The sequence below is a fragment of the Callorhinus ursinus genome, unplaced genomic scaffold (genome assembly GCF_003265705.2).
Source record: "Callorhinus ursinus isolate GAN/ISIS: 27379988/994484 unplaced genomic scaffold, GSC_fseal_2.0 scaffold48, whole genome shotgun sequence".
NCBI classification, from domain to species: Eukaryota; Metazoa; Chordata; class Mammalia; order Carnivora; family Otariidae; genus Callorhinus; species Callorhinus ursinus.
The window spans coordinates 5,501,180-5,520,861 of NW_027397110.1; the positions used below are offsets into that span (position 1 = coordinate 5,501,180).

The following is a 19,682-nucleotide window of genomic DNA, read 5'->3' on the forward strand; positions in this document are numbered from 1 at the left end:
TCACTATCTTAGGCTTTTCTTGTTTCTGGTTTCTTGTTGTCTGCCTCCATCAAATGGATCGTGAGCTCCAGGAGGGCAGGAATCCAGTCTGACCTGCCCACTGCTGTATCCCCAAGACCTAGAACAGTGTCTGGCACAAAGCGGGTGCTCAATAAACATCCTCTGCATGACTGGACTACCTGGCCACCGTGTGTTCAATGCTGACTCTGTACCCGGGGCTTTATAAGTGCGATCTTAGGAGATTCTCAAGCATTCTTGGTTTCACTGATGAAGATGCTGAGTCACAGAAAGCTGCCATGGCTTGCCCAAGGCCACACAGCAGATAAGTGACAGTGCACGGATTCAGGTCCTGATCTGCCAACCCTCTGCTCTTTCCCTCTACTCCACCGCTGACCATCTAAGACTGCAGGTCAGAGGGAGCGTCAAGGGACTCTGGACAGGAAATCAGGAGCCCACAGCTTCCTCTCATCCTGACTCTGATTGGCTGGGTGACCAAGGGCAACATTTCCCATTCATTCATTTATTCATTCATTCATTCCTGTGTGGCCTTGGGCAAGTCACTGAACCTCTCTGGGTTATACTCCACACCCGTAAATGAAGATAATAGCACCTACCTCATCTGGTGATTGTGGAATTACATGAATTAACACATGCCAAGTGTTCAGAACAAGGCCTGGATGTGTCATTTGTCAATGGTGTCAGTTCATGGAGACACCGCCCCCAACCCCATGCGTTGATTAAGCAGGACTCTTTTGGTTTCAAGAGACAGAAACCAACACAATTGTCTTAGGAGCAGAAGGGATGACTCAACCAGGGCCTCAACACTGCCAGGTCCCTCCTTGCCCCTCCCCTCTCCTTCTCTGCGGTCTCTCTTCTCTTTCCCTCCTCATGTCTCCCCTCTGCTTCTCTCCAACTGGTGGATCCATTCTCTCAGGCCAGCTGTCTACACCGTGGCAGAACCTCATGACCGACAGCTCTGGACACCCCCACACTTACTGCTCCATGCCCGCAGAGGAAGTAGTCACCCCCACCAGCCCATTTAGAGACTCCCAGGGAAGGCCTCTGATTGGCTTGGCTTAGTCACAAATCCTTGCCCTGACCAATCACGTGCCTGGGGGCATGGGATGCAAGGAAAGGCCCATCCTGAGCCACCTGTTCACCACTGGGCCTTGGGGTCTGGAAAGGATACTAGATGACGGGAAGTCTAACCAACCTGCTCGTCTTGACCTAAGGAGGAGACAGCTCTATTAACCAATAAGGTCCAGGTTTCAAAGCTGAACCAGTACCCATGGTGGGGGATCATGGAGGGCCAAAAGGCCCCAGATCACCTGCTCTGAGCCCCTGAGGACAGGGGTCTGACTGGCCAGCCCAGCTTCCCTATGGGGCACAGAGGATGAGATGACCAGGAGAAAGTGGGCAGCTGGATTCACTCCCCAAAGCCCCGAGCCAAACAGGGCAGCCTTGAAGACAGGGTATCTGAGCCGAGCACTGAGTCTGGGTCTGCCAAACACATGGACGGGAAGGGCATTGGGAGAGGAGGGAAGGGAGCAGGCTGCAGCTCAGAGGTGTGAGGCAGCATGGAGTGGAGAGGAAGCATGGGAGTCTACCAGGCAGGGGCTTGAGGATGAACAGGTCTGCAGGGCCCCGTCTCCTGGGGTCTTAGGTGGATTTTGTTCTGTAGGCACAAGGAGTGGAGAGGTCAGGTCAGCCTTTGGAGAGCTGATTCCGGCCAGCCTGGAGGGATGAGTTTGAGCCTCTGTGGAGTCACTCGGGTGAGAGCTGGTGTTGTCTCAACAAAGCCAGTGGCTGAAGGGATAGAGAGGAGAGGTCGCGAACACAGAGCTGACAAGGCTTGGTGTGGGTGGTGAGGAGAGACGAGAGAGGTGCTGTCCCGGGGCAGGGAGCCCTGAGGGGACGTGACCTGGGCAGTGCGGTTAGAGGTGCCTGAGGGGGTGGCAGATCTGTGAGGCTGGGCCTCAGTTTCCGCATCTGTAAAATGAGGAGTGTGGGCTGGGCCACCTCTAGGATTCATTTGCATGGGGTGTGGGGTGCGCAGGTGAGTCATATGATCCCTCACTTTCTACTTCTACTCAACCCCTTCCCAGAGGTTAAGTACCTCTATCCTACATGGGGAAAAATGTTTTGCACCAGTTAGAAAGATGAGCGAGCGTACAGTTCAGCCCCATGAATTAGGAACTGTTACAGTCTGTCTGGCCACTATGTAAAAACCACTTTTCTCAATATCAAAGCCAAAAAAGTACAACTTTGTGCCTTATAGAGAGGAGTACCCTAATGCCCTTTGAGCCTTTGAGAGGGTTTTATCAACAGGTCGTGGTTAAGAGTGTGTCATCGAGAGTCATGCAGACCTCAGTTCAGATACCACCTCAACATTTGCTAGCTCTGGGGTCCCAGACAAGTGGCCTGAGTCTCTGTTTTCTTAGGTGTAGAGTAGGGGTGGTGGTAGTCTCAGCCTGTCAGGATGAAATGACACGGTGCACAAGACATTGAGCACAGTGCCAGGTACTCAGGGACACTAGATACACGGTAGCTATTGTAACACATGGGGGAGGAGGCAGCAGGGAGGTCAGGATATGCTGTGTGCCCAAACTCAGGTGGGTTATTTCAGGGGAGTCTCTGGACCGTGAGCTGGAGATGCCCAAGGTCCTGGGGACTGAGACCTTCATTTGACAGCTGGGGGCTCGAGCCAAGAAACCCAACTTGTGGGGCCCAAGGTCATGGAGCGATTGCAAAAGAGATTCCCCTCAAAGGTCTAAAGAAGTGTGCAACATAGGGACACCGGGGTGGGTCAGTTGGTTAAGCGTTTAACTCTTGATTTCAGCTCAGGTCATCTGAGGGTTATGAGATCGAGCCCTGCATCAGGCTCTGTGCTGGGCGTGGAGCCTGCTTAAGATTTTCTCTCTCCCGGGCGCCTGGGTGGCTCAGTTGGTTAAGCCACTGCCTTCGGCTCAGGTCATGATCCTGGAGTCCCGGGATCGAGTCCCACGTCGGGGTCCTTGCTCAGCAGGGAGTCTGCTTCTCTCTGACCCTCTTCCCTCTCGTGCTCTCTATCTCTCATTCTCTCTCTCTCTCTCTCAAATAAATAAATAAAATCTTTAAAATAAAAAAATAAAGATTTTCTCTCTCCCTCTCCGGCTGCCCCCCTTTCCCTTTATTAAAAGAAAGTGTGCAACATGAGGGGGGATTATTATGAAACCCCTTATTTTTACTAAGAAAGAACAACAAAGCCTCTAAAGTCTTGGAATGACATTTTATGCTCGCAGAGAACTTTATTTTCTCAAAGAGCTTTCACAACTGTTATTAATCAAGAGACTTCTTCTTGAGGAAGTTTTCTTTTTAAAGTAAGGTATTCTTTTGCTGAGGACTGGGGTCAGTGGGAACACCCCAGAGGCAGGGGCTGTGTGTGCGCTGGAAGGAAGTCTCCTCTGCCTTCTCTCTTCCTGGGTCGTCTATGAGGGGTCACCAGGGGGAGCCAAAGGGCCCCGGAGGAGAGCGCCCCCTGCCCAGCTTCCCCACCTGGCAGAGAGGTTGGGGGTGGCCAGGAGGGTGTGGGCAGCTGGATTCACTCCCCCCAAGCCCTATCAAATAGCCGAAAAATCTTTATCCACTCCCTGGAGCGATGTGAATTCTTGGGTTAAGTGATGTCTGTCTTGTTTCTTTGTTCATTCGTTCAACAATAATTTCTTAGGCCCAAGCGGGAGGCTGTGGCCCAGATGCAGATGGGGTGTGAGCTCCGCCTTCAGGAACCCCAGTTTGGGAAGAGGCAGAATTGAAACCCAAGGTGAGCCTGACTCTGATGGGACAGCCCCCAGGTGTGTAGGAGCCCAGAGGAGGCCCTACACCCAGCCACGGGGCAGGAGTTGAGGGTGTGTGCAGAGAAGGGGTGAGCTCTGTGAAGAAGGACATGAAGGGTGCTTCCGGCAGAGGCAAAGGTTCAGGGGTGTGAGAGCAGCATGTCTGTGGGGCCCTGTGGTTACACAAGGCTGGGACTGCTACGGGTACCTCGTTAGCTGCACAAAGCGTTCAGGGCTTGCTTGGAAGGTGACGGGGAGCTATGGAGTGTTCCCTCCCAAAGTGACTGTCGGAATCATCCCTGAGCCTCCACTCTCCTAGCTCAGTTTCCAGAGGCTCCGAGATGCCCCTGGCTGGAGTCCAGGCATACATGTTCTCACCCGGCCAGCCAGGCCCACCACACAGATGCCGCCGTCTCTGTGGGCAGCTCTCCACCATGTCACCGTCACACACATGTGGTGCTTTAGTTTGCAAGGTACTTCAAGAACACTCACTCCTTGGTCCCCACCTTCTTCAGTGGACCTTGGCACATTCTCTCAAGCATCAGGAAAATCTCCTTCTCATATTTCGTGCCCAACTCTAGGGTCTAGGGTGCCTCCCTAGCCACCCCAGGAGCAGAAGTAACCACCTGTTTCTCTGCCACGGCCTTTAGCACATTCACGGAGACTCACACGCGTGTCTCTTCTCCATCCCTGTTCCCTGCCCCCTGGTTCCTCTGCACAGACCACAGTCTCCTCCTGGAAGGAGCCAGGTTCTTTCCATCTGCCCACCTTACAGGGGGCAGGCTGGGCACAAGAACTTGGTATGAGTGAGAGCTGCCCCCAGATTGTGGGGGTCACAGTCTAAACGGCTATCACCTGCATCCATTCCCTCCTTGATCTAGAGGGACTGAGCCTGCTGCCATCAAGCTTGGAAGGCACCTGGCCAGGAGCGAGGTGCCCCTGGTGAACATGTACTTTTTTTTTTTTTTAAAGATTTTATTTATTTATTTATTTGACACACACACAGAGAGAGAGAGAGAGAGAGAGAGAGCGCGAGAGAGGGAATACTAGCAGGGGGAGTGGGAGAGGGAGAAGCAGGCTTCCCGCCGAGCAGGGAGCCCGATGCGGGGCTCGATCCCAGGACCCTGCGATCATGACCTGAGCCGAAGGCAGACGCTTAACTCCTGAGCCACCCAGGCGCCCCTGAAGAGGCACTTTAAAAGACGTCGTTTCTGGTCAGTTAGAGCCCCCACAAAAGGACCTCGCCCTCAAACTCACACCGCTTGCCCTTATCACTGATGCACAAGACAATGTGTGTTTCTAAGGGAGCTTTCTCCCCCAGAAACCAAAACCACACAATTGGGAGGAGGGCAAAATAAAGCCTATAAAGATAAGGGGGTCCCCGAAATTAAGCCACCAGCTAGGAGTGACCATGCAGCAGGAAATATCTGGAGTGACAAGGCTAAGGCTTAGAGGGGGCAGAGAGAAGCACCTCCCCTCCCGTCTTATTCCTGGACAGCCATAGCTGGCCATTTCTGGTCCCCCAGGTTGGGGACCCTTTGCCTCAGCCACTAGGCCAGTGTCATGAGCTCTTTGTGATAGGAAGTCAGGTTGGGAGTGAGGGTGGCTGGACACAGATTTAACTTTTCGGAACTGCAGTGATTGTCTACAGAAGACCATGTGAGTGTGTATGCAGGAATGTGTGTCTGCGAGGATGTGTATGAGTGTGTGTGTGAGAGAGCGAGCATGTGTCTGTATGCCTGAGGGTGTGTGTTGGGAGGGGTGTGTTGGGAGGGGTGTGTGTGTGTGTTGGGGGCAGGGAAGGGAACTGGTATGGAAAGGAAAGCTAGGCGCAGACCCCGGCGGGCAGAGTGGACAAAAAGAGGAAGGTCTTGTCTTTGAGGCGGGCCTGGAGAGCAGGAGAAGAAAAAAGGAGCTCTTATTGGTGGTTGTCAAGGAGATGGGCCTTGGGGTTTGCTGAACTTTCTTCCCTTAAAGCGTCCTGCCTGGGGCTGAGAGGGGCCATTTATTTCCAGCTGCGCCTCCTGGGCGGGCGTCTGGGTCCAGCCCCAAAGGCCACCAAGTGTCAGGTGTATTTCCCAGGCCAGGCCAGAGCGGTGCTTGGGTGGAAGGACAGTGATGGTTCCTCCAGCCCCCAGCCCATCACCTGCCTGCCCAGGGCCTGTCACTGCGGAGGCCCCAGGCCCTGAATACTCGCGGCATCAAACTGGGCAGGCTAAGGGGTCAGCCGGCAGATGGGCTGCGCCACTGGCAGGGACTGCCTGCAAAGTGGCACTGTCCGTCAGGGAGCTTTCCACATGCGCATCCTGCAGCTGTCCTATGACAAGCTCGCTTATGAGCCATTGTCCTTTGGGGAGCGTTAAAAAGTTCATTTGTTTTGAGCGTCTAATTTTAATCGATCCTCATAATTTTTCCTTTCTGGCTCGTTCACCGCTGCATTGCCCTCGCTGGACGCACAGTAGGTCCTCAATAAACATTTCCCGACTGAACGAGTGCACAATTCTGCTTTGAGCGTTCCCATTTCTTTCACGGCAAATGGATGTCTCCGGGCCTTTCTCGACCTCCGAGGGCCGCTCGTCAGGCTCCCTCCTCTCCCTGGAGTGTGCGTGTTGGGGAGGTGGGAGGGCTGCCTCCGGAGGGACGGTCACCCTCGACGACTAGGGCATGGGGGGGTGGGGGCAGGGGTCGGGGAAGGGAGCAGCCTCCGAGCGAGCCCCAGCCTGGCGGAGACCGTGCACCCCAGCGGCCACCGGAGCGGGCCCCGGCCCCCACCCCACAACCTGCCGCCCGCCCCGAGGGGAGGGGGCACCCCCGACGCCCGCCCCTCCCCCCGCGGGCCGGGGGCCGGCGCCCATTGGCCGGCCGCGCGCAGAGCCCCGCCCCCGGCAGCCGCGGGCCAATGAGCGCACGGCTGTCAGCTCGTCAGCCGCGCCGGCTCGGTGGCTGGGAGCCCGAGCGGTGGCCGAGGAGCCAGCAGCGAGGAGCGCTCGCCGAGCGGCCGGTCGGAGGGGTCCCCGCGCCCCGCACGCCCGCACGCCCGGCCGGCCCGGCCAGGCTCGCAGCGAGCATGGGCGCGGCGGCCGTGCGCTGGCACTTGTGCCTGCTGCTCGCCCTGGGCACGCGCGGGCGGCTGGCGGGGGGCAGCGGGCTCCCAGGTAAGCCCCGAGCGGGGCCGGCGGCGGGCTCTGGGCGGCGACGGGGTCCCGGGTGGGCCCCCGCCCCGCGCCGTCGAGGGGGCTGCAGCCCGCGCGGCCCCGCGCCCCGCCCCGCCTCTTTGCAAAGTAACTTCTGGGGCCGACGCCGGGCGCCCCCTCCCCGAAGCCCGGGGGCTCCGGGAGCCCGGCGGGGCCGCAGCAGGGGCGGGACAGGCTGGGGCCCCCCGGGGGAGGGAGCGCGAGGGCGGGAGGAAGAAAGAAAGCGCGACGACCCGCGGAGGGGAGCCCCGGCGCTCGGAGCGCAGGCGGGAGGGAGTGGTGGGGACCCCGGGGCCCGACGGGCGCTCCCCCAGGGGAGAGGGGCGTGCGGGCGGAAGGAGGCCCACAGGGGAGAAGGAGAGGAGGGGAGCCGGGGGGAAGAACTGACCTAGAGAGAAAGGGGTTGGGGGAGGTGGTGGATAGAGGGACGGACGGACAGAAAAAGAGGCACGGAGGGAACACACAAAAGGACACAGAAAGAATCCCAGAGAAAGACACGAAGAGTAGGGAGGAGACCAGAAGACCGGAGGGGAAGGAGGAAACCCAGGGGAGAGAAAAGGAGGCAAATAGGCAGCTGGAAGGAAAAAGACAGAGAAAGGGAGATGTGAGGGACCGGCGAAGGGATGGGAAGGAAGCGAGAGGAGGAGAGGTGGAGGCCGAGGGTGCAGCAGAGAAAGAGACAAGAGGGCTGGGAGCGGGGTGGGGGGAGGGATGGGGGGGAGCAAGACAGACGGATGGGAAAGACAGAAGTGGACATGGCTGGGAAGCAGTGGGCAGACAGACAGACAGGAAGGGGGGGTGGGCAGAGGGACTGACACAGAGGGAAGGAGACGGATGGGAACCAGAGGGAGGGGAGACCAGACTTGGGACCTCCGGGAGGAGGCCCAGGAGAGGGAGGCAGGAGGCACTGAAGGAGGAAATGGGGGGATCTGGGATCCGGGATCCGAAGCATTTGGGGCATGGGTTGGGGCAGGCGGCAGAGGCTGGGGGCGGGGGGTGCAGGATTTCACAGGGAACTCCCCAGCGCCCTCTCCTTCCCCTCCCACTCCCTTGGTTGTCTGGTAGGGGTGCTCCCCCGAAGCTGAAAGCACAGTGTCTCCTCCCACAGCTTTGGAGGAGCTTCCTCCCTCTCTCCTTGAGGGGTGGGGGGGTACCCTGCCTGCTTCTGTTCTCCTTGGCTTCCCCCCGCCCCCGCTGCCATGCTGGGCTCCCCGAAGTCTGTGTTTGGTGGCACAGGAATCTATTCCTGGGAGTCGCACCCTGACTAAGGATGCCAGGCCGTTTAAACTATTTCATAGAGGGAGCCCGCGGAGGCTGGGCCCTGTGGCCCACAGCCCCCACCGTGTCTGTATGTATCTCGCTCCGACTTGAGGATCCTTCGCCCCTGTTTGGCTGTTTCTGTATGTGCCTCTCCCCACCTCTCTGTCCCTCCTCTGTGTCCCAGCCCCTGAAAGCCTTGTGCTGTGACATAAACCAAAGTCAAAGCAAGCACGATGGAAGGGCTGGGCTGCCCTCTGGAGGGAGTCCCCAGCCCTGGGCAGGGTGCAGGGGCAGACCATGGGAGCAAATGGCCTGTGCCTCCTGTCCTTCTCCCCAGCCCCACCTAAAGTCATGTTTAGGAGATGTGTTGGGAGTTGTCTGATCCTCCCCCCACGAGTCCTGTGGCTAACCTTCATCCGTTCCCCTCCCCATGAGGATACCTGCCTAGGTCAGAGATGAGGGATATGGGGCAAAAGGGGCTCCAGAATCCCAGGCAGTTTCCCTCCCCTCATTCCTGTACACTGACCCTTGGGATGTGCATCCGTGGTCCATTTCCCTTGCTGGTCCTATCTCAGAAGTGGCCCCAGGCCTCCCCAATGGAAGGATGCAGACTGGCCCTCCCTGGCCTCTGGCTTCCTGCCCTTGAGGCCGTGCTAACCCTGCATGGGGGTCCCTGTGTTGTCACTTCCCCAGAAGGGGATGTTCTGCTGGTCTGATGTTCCTGCTGGCCCCTGGCCATTTGATGGCTGGCTCTGGCCTGCTACTCTGACTGCTTCCTGGCTCCCGTTCCCCCTTCCTTTGGGCAGCTGTAGAGGACAGGCTGCTAACCTGAGCAGATACAACCACCCTGAAAAGTGACGCCACCTGCTGGGTGTGTCTGTGTGCGTGTGTGCGCGTGTGTGCGCGTGTGTGCGCGTGTGTGTGCGTGTGTGCGCGTGTGTCGGGAATTTTGCTCTTATGCTTCTGGTTGATGCCTCTCTTCCTTTGGGGGAGGCTGGAGCCCTTAGAGACTTAGAGAGGAGCTCTATTCTCTTAGAGAAGCCCCCCCCCACAGATTTAGAGCCCTGATGCCAGCCAGGGGAGTAATTCAGAAGGGACAGTCTCAGGAACCTGACAGCTTAGGGGAAGACTGGAGTCATGAAGGTGCTAGGTGTCCGAGGTGGAGAGGAGAAAGGATGGGGAGGTCAGAGCCACGGACAAGCCACGGACAAGCCCCGCCAACCCCACTGAGGGTGTAGCTCTACTGCTGGCCGCTGCAGGCGGGGGTGTGGAAGCTAGGTGAAGAATCCTCTATTTCCACAGCCTTGGGGCTGAGTGGGGTCAGATCACCCGGCTGGGCCTCCTGGCGTGGCCTCTGCTCACTGTCCCATTCTAGCCTTGGTTTCCTGCCCCTGCCCCGCCCCCCACTGTAACCTCAAGGTGATAGATTAAATTCCTCCAAGGCCCTTCTGGCTCTGAATTCTAGAATAAGGAGAGTGGAGGAGGGATGGAGCAGTGCTTGTGGGGAGAGCAAGACACACAGAGAGGCTTTCCTGGCAGTGCTCCTAAGCCTCGGGTTTTGTCATCTCTCCAGCAGGAGTAATAGACCGACTGAACGGGACCGTCTTGAAAATAAATGGGAGCCCGCATTTAGGTAGCATTGTGTCTGGCACAGAGTAGCTGCCCCCAAAATGCTACCAGTCGCCACTCGTCACACCGGCTTGTCGTGTGATGGCTATCACTGTTAATTACCCCAGCGATCGTTGGAAGGTGGGGGGGCAGAAGGAGCTCCCTGCCCCCAGCCATGACTGCCTGCCGCCCAGGCCACACCTCACCAGTGGTTTCCCCCGCTCCCCCCGCCAGGGCCAGTCGACGTGGACGAGTGCTCGGAGGGCACGGATGACTGCCACATCGATGCCATCTGCCAGAACACGCCCAAGTCCTACAAATGCCTCTGCAAGCCGGGCTACAAAGGGGAAGGCAGGCAGTGTGAAGGTGAGCCCGGCCCGGCCCTCCCGGCCAGACCCCGTATGTGGCCAATGCCCGCCCCGTGGCGTGCCAGCAGTATAGGCCTCACTCAGCCTTGGGAGAGAGGCCGGGGGCTTCTTGGGAACTTGAGCTGCTTCCCCGGAGGGAGGAATTTGGAGTCAAAGGGTACTTAACTCATGCTGGAATTGAAACTTTTGTTTCGTTTTGTTTTAAATGAGTTGAAGTGTTGAATGATATGTTCCTCCTTCTGTCCCTGATGGGACACGTGTGGGGTGCAGGCCTGGGGTAACCCTCCCCCCAGGTCCCTAACTTCGAAACCACCCATATCAGGCCGTGTGGCCTTAGCTTCCCCAAAGGACCTGCTTAGTAGCCAGCCACAGCATTTGTGGGCTGGCTCAGGTACGAGAGCTTGGGAAAAGACATGGATTTGTGCTGTGTCCGTCTGTCTGTCCAGCCTTTCTTCCCTGCACCTGGGATTTTGGTTTGACTGTTTGGCACTGGAAACTGCCTTTCTGGCAAGCTGGAAGTCAGAAAGAGAAGAGTAGCCTCGGCTGTCTTTGGAGCCAGGACTCTTCAAACTGGATGGAACTCATGGGAGCATCTGTCAGGGAGGGGCTGTGTGGCCATTCTGTGTGGTTCTGGGGAAGCCCATCAACAGGGAGCTGGAAGCCACTCTCTCCATGACCCGTGTGCACACCCGGCTGAGAATCATTGATCCAAATCTTCCCTGTCTGTCCCCGCTTTACAGATGAGGAAAGTTGAGGCTCCGAGAGAAATAAGCCCCCAGGTCCTGCAGGGGATGACGAGTACTAAACCCCAGGACCTGAATTTCCACCCCACGGCTCCCTAGCATCTCGTTTGCTTCTCCCCACGTTTTGCCAACTTACTTTTGCAAAGTGTGAGACTCGTATTAGGAAAGCGACCCATGAGAGTACAATGGGTGCCCATCCCTTCTGTGTAAGGCTTTGTAGGAGCTGGAGCTTCGTAGGAGATGCAGCTATGCCTCCTTGGGGTGCTGACATGATTCATCCATCTCACTTGTTGGGCATCTCCTCAAGGCTGAGTGCTGGGCAAATGGCAATGGCCTGGATCGTGCGTGGTTTGGCCACATCTCTCGCCTTGCTTGGGGCCTAGAAGCCTGAGTGCAGAGCTGGCGCCTACCCACAGACCTCTGGAAGGAGGCCAGGCTGGAGACAGGTAGAGGTCATGAGCAAGAAGCCTGGTGGCATGGGCTAGCCCCCTGCTGGCAGGGCCTGGAGGATCCATGTGGCACGTGTGAGACTCTAACGTGATGGTTTTCTACCCTGCTGCTCCCTGCTCCAGTCCCAGTGCTCTGGCAAGGGAGGACCGAGGGCAACCCTCTGTCTCTGCTTGTTCCAGCCCCTGACCCAGCCTGTTCCTCCTCTAGCCCAGCTCCTTAGGTTTCCATCCTGCTGTCCCTGGACCTGGAGGCCCACACTTTATGTCCTGCCTGTCTCCCTGAAGCCCTCTGGAGTCCAGCCTTAGCGCTCCACTCTGCCTGAGCCCGGGTTGGGAGTTAGACTTGCTGGCTCAGTATAAGGTTGAGAGAGGAGGAGGCTTGTAAATGTGCTTCTGGAACTGCCACGGCCCTCTGTGTCTTGCTCGTCTGTCTCTGGCCTCTGCCTCTCACCTCCTGAAACCCTGAATAGCCCTCGTGTCCTGGCCACACACCCACACACGAGGCCGCGCCACGCTTCTGAGCCCCAGCTCAGGTCTTCCCCCCTACCGGGAGCTCCTTTTCCACCCTTTGTGTCCTGGCCAATTCCTAATCAGGCTTTAGATTTGCCTCCTCTGGGAAGCCTTCCTTGATACCTCTGCTTCTACACAATTGCACATATACACACCCACACAAAGCTACATTAAGTGCTTTTCTCCATGATAGCACTTCTTTTTGTTTTTTAAGGATTCTTTGGGGGGAGCAGAGGGAGAGAGAATTTCAAGCAGGCTCCATGCTGAGCGCAGAGCCGGACGAGGGGGCTCGATCTTATCACCCTGAGATCATGACCTGACCTGAGCCAAAACCAAGAGTCAGACACTTAACTGACTGCACCACCCAGGCACCCCTCCATTATAGCAATCCTTTTGTTATTTATTTTATTTATTTTTTTTTATTTTTTAAAGACTTTATTTATTTATTTGACAGAGAGAGACACAGCGAGAGAGGGAACACAAGCAGGGGGAGTGGGAGAGGGAGAAGCAGGCTTCCCGCTGAGCAGGGAGCCCGATGCGGGGCTCGATCCCAGGACCCCGGGACCATGACCTGAGCCGAAGGCAGACGCTTAACAACTGAGCCACCCAGGCGCCCAGAACTCCTTTTTTTAAAAAAGATTTATTTCTTTATTGCAGAGGGAGAGCACAAGCGGGAGGGGCAGAGGGAGAGGGATAGAGAATCTCAAGCAGACTTGGTGCCAAGTAGAGCCTGACATGGCGCTTGATCTCACGACGCGGAGATCACGACCTGAGCAGAAACCAGGAGTCAGACACTTAACCGACTGTGCCACCCAGGCGCCCCCATCAGAGCACTTCCACCTTTGGATTATAATTATGTGTCTTGCTCTCCTGCTGAACAGTGAGCTCATTTATTGGGGGCTGGCCGTGGGCTCAGCTTTGGGGTCCACCGCACGGAAGTTGTCCAACTTGGGCTCACAGTGAGCCCCCAGATTGCCTTTCAGGCTTGTCCCCTATCTTCCCCGCTCCGGGGGCAGAGCCTGGCATGAGCATAGGTGTGCAGAAAATGTTTAGTCTGACTTGGCTGTCTTTTGCCCAGACTGGAGTTCCCAGGAGGTGAGGAGCCACACAGATAGAAGCTGCCCACGGAGGGGCTGTGCGGGCGGCAGGGAAGGGGCATGCTGGGGCCGTGTGAGGAACTGCTCTTGTCATGGTGCCCTCTCCACTCTGTCTAGTGGGAGAGGAAAGCACGAACAGGCTCAGCCTCTGGATGGGAGTCTGGGTTGCAGCCCTCCTCCGATGTGAAAGTCTAGGTGGTCATTTGCCCTCCTGAGCCTCAGTTTCTTCTTGGGTTATATGGGCCCAAGATACCCCCGGCCATAAGCCATCCTGAAGATGGAATGAAATGCCGTGTGGTGAGCGGCAGGCCTGTCCATCACGGTGCCCAGCTCACAGTAGGCACTCGGGATACAGGTGATGGTTCCGTTACTGTTGTTGCCACCATCTCTGTCACCGTGGCTTCAGGCCGTGAGAGGTAGTGTGAACAGACTCGTTTGATGACATCTTCAACGGTGAAGACCTTTGAAGATGGTTCAGTGCTGCCTGCCTCAGAATTGATAATGATAGCACAACCTTGCCCTTCCCCTTCAAGGAGCTCTGGATCTGGGTCGGGCTGCATGAGCTGAAATTATATATCTGTAGAAATTCTTAATCAACAGGGTCAAATGGGTGGCAAGTCGGTACCTGTGGAGTTGCCCTGTTAACAGTACGGAGAATGGGGCTCCTGGGTGGCTCAGTCAGTGAAGCGTCTGCCTTCAGCTCAGGTCACAATCTCAGGGTCCTGGGATCGAGTCCCACATCAGGTTCCCTGCTCCACAGGGAGTCTGCTTGTCCCTCTGCTCCTCCCCCTGCTCATGTGCTCTCTCTCTCTCTCTCTCTCTCTGAAATAAATTATAAAGTAAAATCTTAAAAAAGAAAAAAAAAACACCAGTGGTGGTGGTGGTGTTGATGGTGGTGATGATGATGGTCGTAATGGTGGTGGTGATGATGAGGGTGATGATGAGGGTGGGGACAAGGATGTTGGTGACCATGTGGGTGATGACGATGGTAATAATGGTGGTGGTAATGATGATGGTGGCCATGTTGGGCGATACTGATCACAATATTGATCATGATCATCACATTGATGATGTTGATGCTCCACTAGTATGGAGACTAGTGGTCGAGGACTAAGGGGACACCATTTGGCCACTCACTCCCTGGACCCTCTGTGAAGGTTTCGGGGGACCTGAGTGGACACTGTCCCACTTGCACTGAGGTTTTCTACCCCCTGAGGACAGGCATCAGTCAGAATTAATGGAGCCTGCCGGAGTGTTCCCCCACAGGCCATCAGATCCCCTACCAGCTTCCCCAGGAGGACCAAGCAGAGATTTCTGGAGGCTTTGAAATCTGGAGGGGCTGGCCAGTCACATGCAGTGGTGGCCTGAGGGAGTGTGGAGATCATCCAGATGTTCATTCACCTCCTTGGTTTACAGATGGGAAAATGGAGGCCTGAGGAGGCAGGGGTCTTGCCTGAGTTGGGACCAGAGCCCAGGTTTGGTAGGCCCATTTCTCACACTGTGTTCTGCAAGCAGTTATTGCTACCTGTGGCTCTCTGCTCCAAGAGGAGGAATAGGCAGTCAATATGCAGTTGGGCACAGTGCTTAAAGCATGGGCTTTGGAGACAGACATCATGGGTTCAGATCCTGTCTGTGGAGCCTGGGCAAGTTACTCAACTCCATTTGTTTGTCTGTATACTAGAGATAACAATAATATCTACTTCACAGAGATAGTGTGAGAATTAAATGAGGTAACGGGCATAAAGCATTTGAACATAGCCTGGTACATAGGACACTCTATGTGAGCTTTACACGCTGTTCCTGTGATGATGGTGGTGATGATGATGATGATGGTGGTGGTGTTGATGGTGGTGATGATGTTGATGGTGGTGGTGGTGGTGTTGATGGTGGTGATGATGGTGGTAATGGTGGTGATGACGATGGTGGTAATGGTGGTGATGATGGTGGTGATGATGATGATGGTGGTGGTGGTGGTGTTGATGGTGGTGATGATGATGGTGGTGATGATGGTGATGATGAGGGTGAGGACAAGGATGTTGGTGACCACGTTGGTGATGATGATGGTAATAATGATGGTGGTAATGATGATGGTGGCAATGTTGGACGATACTGATCACGATATTGATCATCATCATCATGTTGATGATGTCGATGCTCATGATAATGTCGATGATAATAATGTTGTTCAGTATATGAAAAGGGTGAACTTTTGTCTTTTTCCAGCAGTTGCCAGGATCTAAAATGGCTGGGAAATGGGGTGTTCTGGCTCACTGACTATTCAGATAAACCATACGCATATGTCCATATCCCCATAGAGATATACAGACACGTGTGCCACTCAGAGATGACCATTCACCAAGAATGCACAATACAAATTACGAGAGACAGAAGGCTCTCCTTTGTTCCGTGAAACCTACTGCAGGGCTGGCAAAGAGGCTGCCACATTCTGCCAGAGCAGACACCAATAATCGATCACAGCCCCTTCCAGACAGCAATTTCCACTTTAAGCGAAACCCATTTCCCCGCTGGGCCCTTTCATTGCAGGTGCTGAGCTGGTATGGGGCTGTGCAGAGGCTGGGGTTGGAGTCTTGGGGGAGTGAGCACCCCATCCTACAGATCTGACAGACTTTGTTGTTTACTGTGATAAGCACAGAGGATGGAGTCTCAGCAAAGCATACTCAGAGAACATGGCTCCCACAATCTCACTAGTTCTTCACGGGAAATGGACCCAGGTTATGGGAAGCCCTGCGTGGAGCCGACCGAGCCTCTCATACCCTTAACTGCTTCATCCTGAAGCTGCTGCTGGTTATGAAAAGCCCTTCAGCAAACCCAGCATCTTAGGCAGCCTGTCCCCTTCTCTGCAGCCATGCAGAGAGCAACCTTGGATCCCCGTGTGGTCAGCTTAATGCTGGCAGGGGGCTTGCTGTAGCCAGGCTGAGGTGCCTCGGACGGTTCTGAAAGGCTCCGGGCAAGGCTGAGGATAAATCCGTGTTTTCTTGATGATTTGCATCTTGACAGAATCTGAAGTAACTCCAGGTACACTCATGGATGTGCACGGTTAGAAGGGACTCGAAGGGGCCTCCGGGGGAGCCCCCATGCTCTACAGATGACCAGCTCTCTCTGTTGCCCTCCCCCAACCCATACACACCTCCGCTTTGGTCCACGTCGCCCTGCATTTATGTTTCCCAGTGTCTCCTCCTGGAATGTGGGCTCTGCAAGGGCAGTGTCTATGACCTGGTCTGCTCCATTCCCTGGAAGCCAGTGCCGGGCCTGGCACAGAACGTGGAAAACATCTGTTGAGTAAAAGGGTGGATGGATGAGTTCCAGCAGTTACTTCTTCCGGGAAGCCTTCCCTGCTGTCCATGTTACCTGTGAGCATCCCTTCTTCAGAGCGCCTGTGACACTGGGTTGCAATGACCCATGTGACTTCATTTAGGGCTGGGTCCAGAGCTAGTGTTGGTGGGTAGTGAGTGACCATTGTAAGTCCCAGGGATACCAGGAAAGGCCTCCCAGAGCCTCCAAATTCTGGGGGGGGGGGGTTTATAGGTGAGGAAGCTGAGGCCTGACAAGGGAAAAGGCTAGTCTGAGGACATTGGTGTAGGCCAATGGCAGAGTAAGTTTGGGGCGCTTGGACCCGGGGAGGTCAGTCTCTAGCCAGGTCACCCAGCTGAGAAACCGCAGGGCCTGTATCCAACCCCAGGCAGCCATGGGGTCCCGGCCACGGGCCAGGCCCCCAGCAGCCTGTCTGAACAAAGTGGGAAGAGTTCCTTAGCTGTGGAGTCATAGAGGAAGCTGCAGAGACCCTTTCCTTTATTCATATCCCCCACTAGCTGCCACCAGCTCATCTGTGCCAGACCCTGTGAATGCAAGGGTCTCAAAGCACACGGCCCATCCATACAGCTGAGAGAGGACATCCCTCAGGCTGAGCCCAGCACTCCGCTAATCACTGCGAGCTGCTGTCATTCTCAACCCTTCCCCCCCGACCACACAACATCACTCACTTTTTGGTTCCTCAAACTTGCCAGCTCCTTCCTACCCCAGGGCCTTTGCACAGTCTGTTTCCCCTGCCTCTTTTCATTTAGCTAAGCCTATGCATCCCCCAGCTCACGAGACCCTTATGCTGACCTCCTGGTCTGAATTACTTGGGCCTGTTTATGCTCCTTCTGCTGAGGGGGCAGGCCAGGGGCGAGGAGGGGGCATTTCGTCCCTTTTAAATGCTTCAACTCATTTAGCCTTAATTGCTTTGTTTTCATAGACATTTGCTAAGGAAAAGGACCAAATTATAGCTTGAATTGGGTCTTACTAATTTTAATTAAAAGCTCTCGTTTATAATCAGGACCAGGCCCCAAACGAGGAGCAAACCGCCCTCAAATGGCTTGTTTAAATAACTAAGACCCTCTTGATAATCACTGTTTAGTCTGAACCAGCAGTGCACATCACCCCTTCTATGTGTACTTAATTTTTTAGACTATTTATTCAAGTCGTTTATTCCACTTGCAAGTTCCAACTCGGGCCTTTTCCAGAATGCTATAATTAAAACTCTTGGGGGAAATAACTTTTTTGTTTTGGCCACAGAATATCAAATATATTATTATTTTCTTCCTTTTTTATGCAAAGGAAAAAAATGACAACCTGTGGGCATCAGAGATCACAAAATTAGCATGTATGTAATGAATATAAATAGCCACTTCCTGAATTTTATATCCCCAGCGCCTACTTGTCAGTCACTGAAATCAGGTAGATTACAGGGCACACTATTAGGCATTTTAACAAAACTCCTAATAACACACCCAGCGATCTGTTTAGCTTAACATCAGAAATTTAAAAAAAAAAAAAAATCTTGAAACCAATTGGCCTTCTTAGGTAATAAAGTCTACAGCCTTATTAAATCATTATTGCACACTTTATTGAAACTCCAGATAAAAATCTGCTTTTTGGGAGGCCAGGAAAGGCAGGAGAAGGTGGGCTGGGTGGGGAGGGGAAATTCTTCTTCAAGTCTTAAAACGTGCAATTATGCATGCTAATGTGTGCCTCACTGAAGATGAAAGCCCTCTAGTCTAGCAGACCAGCAGGCAGGAAGAAGTCAGATGTGACTTAAAATTCCAAGTTGCTGTCAGCTAGCAATTAGACAGCATTGCTTGCAACTTGGGCCCAGCTCTGCTGCAGAGTTTGGGCTTCTTGGAATTTTCCTTTTTAGATGGAGAAATGAAAATGAAAAGTGAAAATGTCATACCATTGGCTTTTAAGCATCGGAGAGGCAAGTTAGCCTCCCCGAGCCTTAGTGTACCCATCTGTAAAATGGATCCACTGGACTAGATTCAGTTTAGCATTGGGAATGTTCGCTGAGCGCTGACTCTGTGCCAGGCTTGGTGCTGAGGCCAAAACATGTTTTCCTGACCTCTCTGGCCAGTGGGAGAGTCGGACTGGGAAAGATGTGAACATAACACAGCGTGGGAAGTGCAGCAGTGGAAACGCAGACCACACTGGGGGCAAAGAAGAGAGAGTATAGATCTCTGTCTTGGGAGGGAAGAAATTAGAGAGGCTCCCCCCAGAGAGGTGTCGATCCAGGCTAAGTTAGGAAAGCGGGTGTCCCTCCCAGCTCTGACCGTCCGTGAAGCCATCTACAGCATGGGTGCAGAGGCCTTTTTTGGGCTCCGCTGACTCAGTAAGTCCAGTAAGTGACTTAACCTTCCAGAGGCCTGGTTCCTGATCCAACCAGTCAGAGCAATGGCACCTGCCGGGCAGGGGTGCGTTTGAGCGGACAGAGGTGGGTAGGAGGAGGGAGGGCCGTTCTGCCGCGGACGGGAGTGTGTGGAAGGCAGCCCAGGGCCTGCACGTGGTGCTTTCCTTTTCCTCAAAATCCCCATTTCTCCTGGGGTTAGAGGGTCTCTCGCCTGCCTCCACCCCCGTAGCCCCAGCCCCTGCCCCGGGCGATAGGCCCCTCTCTGCCCCTTCCTGTGGGCTCTCCTCCTCTTGGCCGCTTCTTATTACAGTGGCTGTATTTGTTTTTCCATCTGAGGAATGCTAACCAGAAAAAACCATTATTTCTAAGAAAATAAACTGCGGGCCTGTCGGCCTTTGGATGCTACTGAAAGGGATGGTGGCCTTCCCCCAAGGCCTTGAGACAAAGAGGGCCAGAGGGCTTGTGTGTGCGGGCAAGGTCACGGGGCCTTGGAGGGGCTCCGAGGGGGTCCTCCAGATGGGCCAGGGCTACAGTCCTGGAAGGAGAGAGTCTAAGAGCCCAGTCAGCCAGCCGGCTTGGACTCCGGCCTGGCGAATAACAACTCTAGTATCAATCACTCCCTACTCCCTTCTGGGGCTCCAGGATGTACTCCTTTCTCCGGGAGCCGCCATCCTCCTTTCTGGGCCTCCTGCCCCTTGTGCCAGGGGGAGTAGAGCTAGGCGTAGGTCCGTGGAGATCTAGGTGCCAGCCCTGTGTGACCTGGGGCAGATCTGTGGGCCTCTCGGGCCCTAGCGGGCTGACTACAGAGTTCAGGGCTAGAGCTAGGAGATCCCAGATCCCTTTGGCTCCCGTGGTGGGCAGCTCCTTCTTCAGCATGCTCCTTGCCACAGTGGTGCCTAATGCTGGCTTAGTCTCTGGGGGTGGCAGATGGGCTCAGGCTGGACTATTAGGTGACTTA

At 55.1% G+C, this 19,682-nt stretch overlaps 1 protein-coding gene across 2 annotated transcripts in view; it reads left to right on the forward strand.

Annotated features, from left to right (window-relative positions):
- The first annotated feature begins 6,780 nt into the window (after window positions 1–6,780).
- SCUBE1 (signal peptide, CUB domain and EGF like domain containing 1) overlaps window positions 6,781–19,682 on the forward strand; it is a 137,509-nt gene continuing 124,607 nt past the window's right edge. For both annotated transcript variants that reach the window (XM_025882307.2, XM_025882308.2), the window contains exons 1-2: window positions 6,781–6,967; window positions 10,109–10,240. In XM_025882307.2, coding sequence (XP_025738092.2) covers window positions 6,880–6,967; window positions 10,109–10,240 — 220 coding nt within the window. In that variant the 5' untranslated portion in view covers window positions 6,781–6,879. The remainder of the gene's footprint in view (window positions 6,968–10,108; window positions 10,241–19,682) is intronic.